The 12,682-nt window shown below is 46.6% G+C and overlaps 1 protein-coding gene across 6 annotated transcripts in view; it reads right to left on the bottom strand.

Annotated features, from left to right (window-relative positions):
* Window positions 1-1,921: 1,921 nt before the first annotated feature.
* Window positions 1,922-12,682, bottom strand: part of LOC145514249 (ADAMTS-like protein 3) — a 101,467-nt gene continuing 90,706 nt past the window's right edge. For 4 of the 6 annotated variants that reach the window (XM_081511580.1, XM_081511577.1, XM_081511582.1 and 1 more), the window contains one exon: window positions 1,922-4,460. In XM_081511580.1, coding sequence (XP_081367706.1) covers window positions 3,733-4,455 — 723 coding nt within the window. In that variant the 5' untranslated portion in view covers window positions 4,456-4,460 and the 3' untranslated portion in view covers window positions 1,922-3,732. The remainder of the gene's footprint in view (window positions 4,461-12,682) is intronic. The other 2 variants (XM_081511581.1, XM_081511579.1) reach the window with 1 other exon arrangement.

Here is a 12,682-nt window from a genome sequence, read left to right on the forward strand (position 1 = left end):
GTTCGTAGTGATACTTTCTAAGGCCCACTGGACTTCATATTCCAGGATGTCTGGCTCTAGGTGAGTGATCACACCATCGTGATTATCTGGGTCGTGATATGTGTCACTGGGCCCAAATTCCCTTTTCTTCGAAGGAACCCAACCACCTGACTCCAGTCTGACTTCATTCTAACTTCATCATGTCTGCAAAGACCCTAATACGGTCACACTCACAGGTTCACGTGGATGTGAATCTGGGGGGATGCTCTTTGCCGCAGCATCAATGGAAGCATCAATGGAAGCATCACTGGAAGCTTCAGAAGAGGGGGGCCCAGGAGCTGACTGATGTCACGTTCTCCCAGCATCCCTCAGCCTGCTGTGCTGGGACAGATGGTGCTGGGACAGTGGGGGTGAGGGTGGGCTCAGGGGGAGAGCAAGCACAGCGGGGAGACCGCTGTGCCATCCAGACAAGAGGAGATGGCGGCTCGGACCAGGCAGAGCTAGTGCAGGTGGTGAAGCGGCTGGCCTGGGGCGTCCCTTTGAAGATGGAGTAAAACGTAACTCCGCATTTGGATGTGAAATGGGAGAAAATGAGGCATCAAGGGGGAGCTCCAGGTTTTAGCCGGAGACACCAGGACAGCGGAGTTGCCATCAGTGCAAAGAGCCAACTGGTTTCTGGGCACACTCGGGCAGACTGATGTGGACTAGGACAAAGGGACTGGTCCTTCAGGGGAGCACCGACTTGGATGCAGAGCCGCCCCTGCCCCGCCCCATGAGCGTCAGTCCTCTTTTGTGTTTCCAGGAGCAAGTCCACGACTGCCGTGTGTACACTGGCCTCAACACCTCCCGCCAGAGTCACCTCCTGACGCTCCTGCCCCACCCACACACCCACTTTCTGTGCACCCACCGCCTCCCTGTCAACACGGGAGGCTGCAGATCTTGGGGCCTCGGTGTCCTCTGCCAGGGCTCACAGGTGGTCTTGTGGTTCTGGGGGAGGGGCAGGACCCTGCCCATACCCACCAGCCCACAGGGCTTTCCCGGCAGCTGGGCTGCGCCTGGGGTGTCCTAGGGAGGAGCGGACTGGCCCTTCCCTGGAGGGGGCACTACTGTGGGCACTGCCAGCAGACAACAGGGGCTGCCCAGTGCAGGAGAGGTCCCTTAGGTGGGGACTCTTGTGGCTTTCGGTGACTGTGTGTCTCAGGCTGGGCTGACCAGCTGGGCTCGGCAAATCCTGCGGGCACAACCTCAGAACTGGAGTCCGCTTCTGTTTCATCGGGGCCGAGGGTGGTTCACACTCATGAAAAAGGGTCTTGCTGCCCAGGCTGAAGGCACTCGCCAGGCGGCCACACCACAGAGTCAGGTTCGCCACAAAGCAGGTTAGGGAGCCACAGTCCACTGTCCTAATTTGAGCTCTGAAATGTCTGTGGACCTCTCCCTTTTGCCGGGAATTCAAAGGACCTGGTCCAACATCTGGGCAAAAAGGAGGCTGGCCCAAATTCCAGGCAACCGCCTGGCCTGGGCAGCAGAAGACGTGGCAATGAACTGTGACGAATTCCTCAGGCAAGGGGTAGAGCCCTCGGAGCCTCCGTTTTACCGTCTGTAAAGTGGGATCTCGCTCCCACGTGTTCTGAGGGTGGGAGAGCCCCACGGCCTTCAGGTTCTGCTCCGTGGAGAAGCCTGGGCGAGGGTGGAGGCCAGATTCTGAGGCCAATTTTCTCCATAAACTTCAATTAAAACAACATATGGCAACAGACTGAGTGTAGAAGCATTGAGGAGAAAACCCAGCTATGTTTGATTAAGCCAGACACTAAAGAGCTCTGCAGAGATGTAAACTAATGCCATTATCATTAATCTTTAAAATACTGCTTTTCAAAACTTATGTTATTTACATGAACATGAATTGGGCTTACTACTATTACTTCTAAATGGATTAACAAACAGCTATTTAAAATGTTTCATGGTTTTAATTTCTAACAGCGTAAACATCATGAGATATAGTAACATATTAACATAAAGTTAATTCATATTAACGAAAGTTCTTTGGCTTCTCATCATTTTTTTAAGTTTGAAGGAGTCCTAAAACCAAAAGATTTGAGAACTGCTAAGTTAGTTGATCTGGAAGGTTTATTCCACTTCAGAAACTACATCATACTCTAATGTTCAGAGTTCTAGGCAAAAAAATGAAAAACTACATTTGTTCTATCTTTCCATTCTAAGACAGTCCAATGATTTATTATAAAAATTGAATTTTACCTAGATTTCTTTTAATTCTTCACACATTAGGTGATGTAGGGAAAAAAAAGGATGATAAAAATAAAACTTGTATTTTTAAAGTACCTTATGGTTTGCAAAACAGTTTAACATCTATGTCTCTTAACAATCCCTGGAGGTGGATAAGGAGCTGTTGAATGCAAATTGAAAGAAAGCAAGATGTCTACAGCCCTGTGTGTGTTAACAGCAAGATTTGGAGACAGTAGAGACACAAAATGAGTTAATGTTTCTGTTATTCTGTTATTTTATGTAAAATGAATGAAATGTGACATTTTTGCACTGACATGGATAGCTATTACAATAAAATACGGTGACTGAATACTATGTTTCAAACATCTCAAAAAACTTTGACCCTTATTATCTTACTTTTGGATTTTGTGACATAAATCATTGCCTGATATTAGAAAATGACTTCAGGTAATCTTTCTACCAAAGCTATTATTTGTGTGACCCTCTAACATCCCTGGCGGGGTCCAGGAGACGTGGCCCCTGGTTCTGACTGGCCATGAATTAGTCATGAGATTCTGTTCCTCAGTCATCTCATCAAGAAAGTATCAACTCCTGACCTGCCAGACTCACGGTGCTGGTGTGAGTTCAAAGGAGACACCACATCTCCCAGATACAGAAGATTCTTGCAGTTCCTACACATTCTAAGAGAACTGCAAGTATGTTTTTTTAATGGCCTGATTAATTTCACTTTTTTGGAGGAATAATTTTTTAATTTTTTGGCTGCACCACGCAGCATATGGGATTTTAGTTCCCCGACCAGGGATCAAATCTGCACCCCCTGCACTGGAAGCACAGAGTCTGAACCACTGGACCACCAGGGAAGTCCCTGATTTTATTTTTAAATGTTAAGTGACCTGCAAAGAGAGAGTCTGTAGATGCTTACATTTAATCTTATAGTATCCAGTTTTGTACTACACCTGCATGGTAGTGACTGTGATGGTACAATTTCATTTTTAGAATTCCAATGCATATGTGAATGCCATGCCCTAACATTTTGGAGTTTCTTTCCTAAAGGATCCTGTTGGAGGCACATTCTTAGGAGAAGGAATTTGACAATATTTTAAGGAAAGCTGGAAGATCCATTTAGAAGGTATCTCAGAGTAAACACTACTCTGATTGTACTTACTTTTCTGAGGGTTGTAACAGTGCTCCATCCTTGGTCCACGTATAGATGGCCTCACTGGGGGTGACAAGCTCACACAGTATGTTGATGACCTCCGTCCTTTTTGTAACGTAGACTGTATTTCCAATCCTTGAATTTACTGTTTTATTAAAGGAAATCGAGGTGGGTTGGCTCTGCCTCAGGAGGACAGGTCCCTTCGGCTTGAATGTCAGCTTGCCTGAGTTTTTGGAGTTCGAGCTTTGGGGCACACTTCCAGTCTGCCCCCTTAGCCGAGCCGTGGGAGGGGCCTCTCCAGGGATGCCCCTCCAGTGCGCCTGTGCAGGCTGCGCCTTGGTTAACTCGGCCACCAGCTAATATATCACCTGGGATGCCAGGTCATCACTGATCTCCCCCGTTTCCATGAGCTGGCTCATGTTCCTGTTCAACTCATCAAACTGGGCAGTTTCCATGCTATAGGCTCCCTGTTTAACTGCTGCTTCAAACTGATTGTTCTCAAACTTCCAGGAGTTGGCGCTTCCTGCAGAAGGGCTGCAGTGGCCCAACAGAGCTCTCAAGAGAGGCTGATTGTTAATTTGGCTTTTGTGCAGATAAAGCTCGTTTTTGTTGTTCCACATCAGCCTCATCTTATTCCACGTGGCTCCCAAATTATTGGCCTCGTTGTTGTCCATCCCAGGATATTCCCTGGTGTGCCCTCCAAGGGCTGGGGGTGCAATGAGCCGGTTGTCGGTGCCAATGAGCTTAAGTACCACGGTCTCCTGTGCGGGGCCTGCGATGCACCAGTACTCACCAATGTTGAGGGCCGCAAAGCTGTGAATCTTCAGTGAGCCTGACTTTGTGAAGCCAAGTCGCTTGGAGTTCTGCAGACAACGGCCATCCTTCTCCCACTGTATCTGAGATTTCTGGAATTGTCGCACTGGGCACTTAATAATCACAGATGTATTGGGTAGCAGGTAGGCTCTGCTCCCGACGGTCAGGTTAATGCGTTTCTCTTCCCTCATCTGGATGTAGACTCTCTGGACACCAAGGATCTGAGAAACCTGCTCCCCGAGTTTGGCCCTCATCTCTGGTTTCATTTCTGCTGGAAAAATAAAGAAAGCAAAACACAATATCTTTATAATGACAACATTTTGTCCATACTTTTCCAAGGCTGACAGAAATCAGCAAATTCTTTTCTGTTTTAAAACATTTGAGAACTAAAAAAAAAAAGATATATATATATATCGTTATTTATGCTATGTATGTATGTATATATATACACATATCCATAGATGGGGACAAATTTCACAAATTTCACGTTAGTAGCAAAGAACGCAAGTTTGAATGAATTGCATGAAATCATGTCAATTATTTTATAAAGGAGGCTTTGGTTTGGGAGGCATGAGGTTAAATGGTTCAATGTTTCCATCAATAAGGGGACGTCTGATGTGTGGGGCCTCCATCATCTGGGAGGTTCTTGAGGATCTAGTATGGCTCAGCCAAGGGTACCCAAAATCTGAAGGAGGCAGTGAGCGTGGGGAGATGAGTGAATGTATTTGAAGGATCTGAAAAGGAGGATGCAGCTGGGGACCACAGCAGATCACCCAAGCAGGCCAGTGAAACTAGCATGGGGGCCTGAAGAAGCCAGTGATGGAAGAAGAAGCCAGTGATTGAAGAAGAAAAGCTTAAACTGGCACTTGAAAGCCAGCTGAATGGTGAGAGCGGATCTCAGCACTACCATCTGAATAAGTGATCTACTCTGTCTGAGCCTCAGTTTTCTCACCTGTAACATGCAGGTGATGTTAACACCTTCACTGGAGGAATGTGACCAGTCAGAGCATTTTTATCAAGTGCACAGTAGTGGGACGTATGAGCTCTCAGACACTGTTGTCAGCTGACAAAGGTGGGTCCAGCCAGCATCAACAGGGCAAGCTGAGAGGGATCACAGGTGGGCTGACTCTTCCTTGTTCCTGGGCACCAGCCACAGGTAATGGGGTGGAGGCCAGAGAGGATGCTCCCCAGATCCCATCCCCCAAGAGCAGCGTCTCTCCTCCCTCCCCCACTCCCCCTGCCCCCTGTCCCTGCCACTCACTTGCAGGAAGGCAGTATCCTGTGGTGATACTGAAGTGAGTAGGTAGGGGGATGTGATGTGGGTGGGAGTCTGATTCGTCTTTGAAGATGTATGTAGGTCCATGGGTTAGAGGGCAGGAAGCACCAGGGAGTGACAGAAGAGAGACTGGACTCACATCAATGACACTGTGGAATTAAGGTCATGAGACAGGGGACTAAGAGCCTCAGAGGACCCCGGTTATGGTTCTTCCAACAGTTACGGCTGTAACACTGGTAGGGATATGCTGGGAGGAGAACTAGATTGAGACTCCATTTCTGTTTTTGTCTTTGAAACGTTTTGGCCTTGCTGCACAGCATGTGGGATCTTAATTCCCTGACCAGGGATCGAACCTGCACGCCCTGCAATGGAAGTGTGGAGTCTTAATCACTAGATCAGCAGAGGGAAGTCCACTTAGGATGGACTTCTCAGGCCCTGGACACTACCCAGGTTGTGTTTGTTGGAGTAACTCTTGACTTCTCTTGGGTGGTTCCTGATCTTGTTAGGGTCTGGCTGCTGCCTGCTTGGGTGTGGGAGTGGCAGTAGGTTCAGAAAAACAACAGGGGTGGATGCATAACTTCTGCAGTAGAGTGTGTTCTAAATGAGGGACAGGCGTAATAAATCTGCACGCAAATACCACTGAGACGCCATTTCTAGGCCAGGCCCCTTGTCCAAGGTTCTGCCAGTGAACTCTCCCTTCCCTCGGATCAGCTCAAAGTAGAGTCAGATGGCCTGTCGTGTGTACATGTTTACCTGTTGGGACAGAGATTCTTCACAGAGGACATCGAGATCCCCTCAGTCAGTTAAGGCATAGAGATTTCTTTTTAGGTTGGCAACACAGAATTTTAAACTTACTGCTGTTTGACAGTGGTCAAAAGCAGGAGGAGGATTCCTGCTAAATTTGTGGTTCACCCATTATTACAGGCAGAGATGCCATCTTTTTTTTTTAGCAAGCCCCTTGGTCACAAAGAATTGGACATGGCTGAGGTACTAACACTTTCACTTGCAAACACTGGGCTTCGCCGGTGGCTCTAGTGGTAGAGAATCTGCGTGCAATGCAGGAGACACGGGTTGATCCTTGCAGGAGATCCTTGGGTTGGAAAGATCCCCTGGAGAAGGACATGGCAACCCACTTCAGCATTCTTGCCTGGAAAATCCCACGAACAGAGGAGCCTGGTGGGCTACAGTCCATTGGATCGCAAAGAGTCGGACACGATTTGGCAACTAAACAACAACATTTATTTATCTGGCTGCACTGGGTCTTAGTTGACGCATGCGGGCTCTTCAGTTGTGGCATGTGGGATCTAGTGCCCTGGCCAGGGATGAAACCCAGGCCCCCTGAACTGGGAGCATGGGGTCTTAGCCACTAGACCACCAGGGAAGTTCCAGAGATGCCACTCATAATAGCAGTCTGCACAACAAGGGCTCGATCCATTGCAACGGAGGGCGGCTGTAGCCCTGTACCAGGTCTTGTTGTAACACTGCTGCTCCGAGTGTCTCCTCTCCCGACAGGGTACGTTATGAGGAAGTTGGACCACTCCCCGCAGAAGGGCCCAAGCAGCTGGGAGACAGTCCTGGGGTTCAGGCCAAGGCTATTGACTAACCACCTGGGAGTATTTCTCTACTTTCCCAACTCGTATAGACTTGTGAAGAGTCAGACATGACTTAGCAACTGAACAACAACACAGACATACTGGTGTGTAGAGTTTCAGTATCAACTCTGACCAGAGGCAGTGGTTCTCAAACTTTGCTGCCAATTAGGAGCACCTCTTGTTAGTATTTTTTAATTTTACTACCCTGGGTCCCACTCTCCAGAAATTCTGACTTATGGGGAACAGAAGCCTGGGCATCAAAATTTGTAAAACCTCCCCAGGAGACTGAAATGCAGAGCAAAGATTGAGAACCACCACCCCAGAGAGTCTCACTGGGTTAACTCAAAGATAATTTGATGGGCTGCTACTGGTGAACAGGGAAGGGAAAATAAGAAACAGCCACAGTGTTTTCTGTGAGAACCCTGCCAAAATCTTTACAACATGCAGTGTCCTCTGTAGGAGGAAGCAGGAGGATGCTTTGTGGTCTTACCATCAGGAATCCTTGTATTTCCTCTGATTAATTAATTCATTTCCTACCCAGGGAACACTGAACTGTGTCATTGACCAGGTTGCCTTTTCCAAGACAATGCTTATGTTATCGAGTTTAGAGCTAAATTTGTGCCTGCATACCACGGAAGTGTAAAATTCAAGACACAATTCTATATTAGTCTTGCTTATTTCCTTTTTTATTAGCATGGGTAACTCAGAGGGGAAAGAATCTGCCTGCAATGCAGAAAGCCTGGGTTTGATCCTTGGGTCAGGAGGATCCCCCAGAGAAGGGAATGGCAAACCACTCCAGTATTCTTGCCTGAGAATCCCATGGACAGAGGAGCCTGGCGGGCTACGGTCCATGGGGTCACAAAGAGTCAGACACAACCAAGTAACTAACACTTACTAATTTTAATTAGCTGGTTTCTTTTTATGAATATTTAAAAGTGGCCTATTGTCACAATGCAGGGTGTGTAATGTATGTGTAGACACATACCTACCCATAATACCTACATACATGTATTTATATATACTGATACCTATATAGGCATCTTTTTATTATTATTTAAAAGAATTCAGCTGAACACCCTGTCTGGTCATTGTTCCTTCATGATGGATTATGGGAAAGACAGATGGTGAACGTGGATGGCTTTGAAATTCGCTCTTTAAATCAGAGTTTAAGCTGGGTCAAAGTCAGCATTTTGAACTTGTGCAACTGACGGAGGGGTGGAGAGAGACTCTCTTAGGGCTGCTACAGATAAGGCCATAGCTTGAATATTCCTGCTTTTACTGGGAAGGGGTCGAAGCCCACACGGGGAAGGAAGCGCATGCCTAGCTCAGGGTTCAGGCTGGAGATGACCTGAGGCTGGTATGAGCCCACACAGCATCCTGTGTGAAGATGGGTTCTAGTTACCACAGAGATGGGTTCTAAGTACCTTTAGAACTGGTAGCCAGATGTCCCCAGCTAAGCTTGGGGCTGAAAGTATTAATAGATGGGGACATGATGCCTTCAAAAGCAGGCTGGGGAGTCTGCAGGTGACAGGTGGTGTTTAGCCTTGGGAAAGGACTAGTCCATGGCTGGCTGAGCCACACAAGTAGCCCAGCCGGTCCCTCTGGCTGCATGCCCATCTGCTGGAAGGCAGATCCATTCCCAACCAGGCCTGGTTAGCCATTGCTCACAGCAGGTATAGAGCAGTTCAGTGACCAGGTGTGCCAGGGCAGTGCTCTGGGACCCAGGCTCTGCTAGGACATGGGCCAGTTTCTCTCTGTGACTCCTGTCAGTTCCTTCGGAGCAGTGCCTGGAGGCTGGCATCCTCTGACACAGCTCTTGGGTAGGAATCTGTCTGGTTTGGGGTGACTGCCTCCCTCTGCATTTGTATGTGCCCCCAAACTGCCGAACCAGACAAGCCTGAGGAGACAAGAGTGTGGACAGGAACCCACGGCATCCTACTGGGGGGGCTGTGGGCAGTGTGGGGATACCAAGCCAGCCCCCCATCTCTCCCATGGCACTGGACATGAGAAACACCACATTGTTCAGCTTTTCTAGAAAATGAAAAGCTCTTCCTTCTGAAGGTCCTCTTTCCGGCCTCTGTGCCAGCCTTCCCTGCCCAGTGTCCATGGCTGTTTACATTCTCGTGTCCTGCCATGATTCCAGTTGTATCCCTGCCATGACTCTAAGCCTTGGTGCCACACCAGGTTTCTGCCCCAAGCCATCTGTGCTGCGTGTTTACACTTGTCTCACCAGCACTTGATTCCTGCCACTCTCACATGGGCTTTGGCTGCAAAGCAGCCTCTAAGTTGTCTTATTCCCATGCTGGAGTCCTGGCCCTCAGAGTCCAGCCTGCAATTCTTTAAGGCAGAAATTGGAGTTGCCTGGATTCCTCCCTGTCCATTGGTCTGCTGGCCCTTCCTCTCACTGACTCACAGGTCCATGGGATTGTTAGTGTCCATTCTCAACTCTGCAGATAGTGACGTCACATTGGTAGCAGGAAGCCACATGATGGGAGAATCTATACCACAGAAATCGGCAAAGGTAACAAACAACAGCTCCCTCTCCCTCCTCACCACCTACCTGGTCCCAGAGTTGCTTGTTAAACACAGACAAGCACACCCTTCTCCTTTGAGCTCCCAACTCTAGCCAGGCAGCAAATACTTAGATGGGCACCTGAAATGTTAGAATCCATCCTCACCACTTCTGTCCTTATATTCCCACACCTAGATATTGTCATATCCCCTTGACTAGACTTTACTTGCACATTCATATTTTCCCAATATATCTATGTGTACAGCACTATTTACAATAGCCAGGACATGGAAACAATCTAAATGTCCATCAACAGAGAAATGAATAAAGAAGATCTGGTACACATAGACAGTGGAATATTACTCTGCCATAAAAAGGAATGAAACTGTGCCATTCGCAGAGATGTAGATGGACCTAGATACTCATACAGAGTGAAGTAAACCAGAAAGAGAAAAACAAAAATCGTATAATATCACTTATATGTGGAATCTAGAAAAATGACACAGATGAACTTATTTGGAAAGCAGAAATAGACACAAAGGTAGAGAACAGATGTACAGACACCAAGGGGGAAGGGGGTGGTGGGATGAATTGGGAGATTGGAATTGACATGCATACACTACCATATATAAAACAGATAACTAATGAGAACCTAGTATATATGGCACAGGGAACTCTAGTCAATAGCCTGTGGTGACCTCAATGGGAAGGAAATTAAAGAAAGAGGGGTATGTATGTATATGAATGGGTGACTCACTTTGCTGTAAGCTGAAACTAACACACCATGGTAAAGCAGCTATATTCCAATAAAAATTAACTGAAAAATATATCTATATAGCCGTCCAAGTAAGTAAAACAAATAAAATCTGACTATGTCATTTCCTTCTTTGATAAAATCTAAACTCCTCAGCATGGGTTTCAAGATGCTCTCTAGCCCACTTCTCAAGCATTCTGTTTCACCATAACCCATTTTCAGCCTCTGTTCTAATTCTACTGAATTTTTTTGTCAATAAAAACATTTGTTTTGCATTTTATACAGAACAACCTGGAGTCTGCATCATGACAGTTACCCAGGGGTCTACACATAGTATTATCCATTTCATCTGGGGATCAGGGATCCACACAAACACAAGCAGGAGTTATGAGGGAGGAAGGGGGCAGAGCAAGAGTGTATTTTTACTTCTTTCTTAAAAAGAAAAAGCAGTAGAACCTTCTGAGTCTTGAAATTTGTGCATATGAGGCTTCTAAAACAAACAGGGTGCTGGTAGCTCTTGGGGAAGGGTCAGGATAAGAACCCTGATAAATAAAGGGATATTTGCTTGTGGCAGGGGATGAGAAGGGAGTGGACCACCTAAGTGTCCATTGACAGAGGAACAGATGAACATGTAGTACATATATACAATGGAATACTACTCAGCCACAAAAAAGATGGAATAATGCCATCTGCAGTGACATGGGTGCAACTAGACATTATCATACTAAGTGAAATGTGAGAAAAAGAAAGACAAATACCATGTGATATCAATTATGACTGGGATCTAAACAATGACACAAATGAACCTACATATGAAACAGAAAAAGGATCACTGACAGAACAGACTGGTGGTTGCCAAGGGAGAGGGGACTGGCGGAGGGACTGAGTGGGAGGCTGGTGTTAGCAGACGTGAGCTTTTGTATATAGGATGGATAAACAAGTTCCTAATGTGTAGCACAGAGAACTACATTAATATCCTATGATAAACTATAATGGAGAAGAATATTAAAAAAGAATGTGTATATATGTGTAACTAAATCACTTGGCTGTAGAGCAGAAATTAACACACACTTGTGTCAATCAACTACATTTCAAGTAAAAAACAACTTCCCAACCATAATGTGACACAGACGGTAGTACCCCATTGTGAAGATCAGGAGCTCAGAAAGGTCAAAGTTACACCAAGAAGAGAGCGGCAGAACTCCAGATTCCACCGGTGGCCCTCACAGCTCTCCTCACTTTCTCTGGCTGGAGCATGCTCCTCTAGGGTGGTGGAGCCGCCAGATGGAAGGCGTCTGGTTCTCGGAGAGACCTCAGGGGGCAGAGCTCTTCTACCCTCTAAACCATCTACCAGCTCAGACTTTTATACCAGACAGAAGCAATCTTCTTGTGTAGGCCCCTCAACAAGATAAAAGTTTACTTTATTCTCTGCCACTGTCCCAACGTCCTAATCAAACAGTTTCTAAACAGAGGAATAAATTTAGAATAATTGAAAACACTAGGATCCAGATTTAATCTGTAAATTAAAGAGAACTGACGAATTTTGAAAACTCAGCAGTGGCCACGAAACTGGAAAAGGTCAGTTTTCAATCCAATCACAAAGAAGGGCAATGCCAAAGAATGTTTAAACTATTGTACAATTGTGCTCATTTCACATGCTAGGAAGGTTAGGCTCAAAATCCTTCAAGCTAGTCTTTAGCAGTCTGTGAACTGAGAATTTCCAGATGTACAGGCTGGGTTTCAAAGAGGCAGAGGAACCAGAGATCGAATTGCCAACATTCGCTGGATCAAGGAGAAACCAAGGGAATTCCAGAAAAACTTCTACTTTTGCTTCCCTGGTAGCTCAGACGGTAAAGAATCTGCCTGCAATGCAAGAGACCCGGGTTTGATCCCTGGGTCAGGAAGATCCTCTGGAGAAGGGAATAGCAACTCACTCCAGTATTCTTGCCTGGAAAACCCCACAGGCAGAGGAGCCTGGCAAGCTACAGGCCATGGGGTCGCAAAGAGTCGCACATGACCAACTGACTAACATTTCTACTTCTTCTTTGCTTCATCGACTATGCTAACACCTCTGATTATGTGGATCACGTGGATCACAACAACCTGTGGAAAATTCCAAAAAGAGAAGGGAATACCAGACCACCTTACCTGTCTCCTGAGAAGCCTGTATGCGAGTCAAGAAGTAACAGAACAGGACATGGAACAACGGACTGGTTCCAAATTGGGAAAGGAGGACGTCAAGGATGTATACTGTCACCCTGCTTCTTTAACTTATACATAGAGTCCATCATCCAAAACGCCAGGCTGGATGAAGTACAAGCTGGAATCAGCATTGCTGGGAGACACATCAACAACCTCA

This window comes from Giraffa tippelskirchi, chromosome 7 (assembly GCF_054371585.1).
Source record: "Giraffa tippelskirchi isolate mGirTip1 chromosome 7, T2T-mGirTip1v1.2.pri, whole genome shotgun sequence".
Classification (NCBI taxonomy): domain Eukaryota; kingdom Metazoa; phylum Chordata; class Mammalia; order Artiodactyla; family Giraffidae; genus Giraffa; species Giraffa tippelskirchi.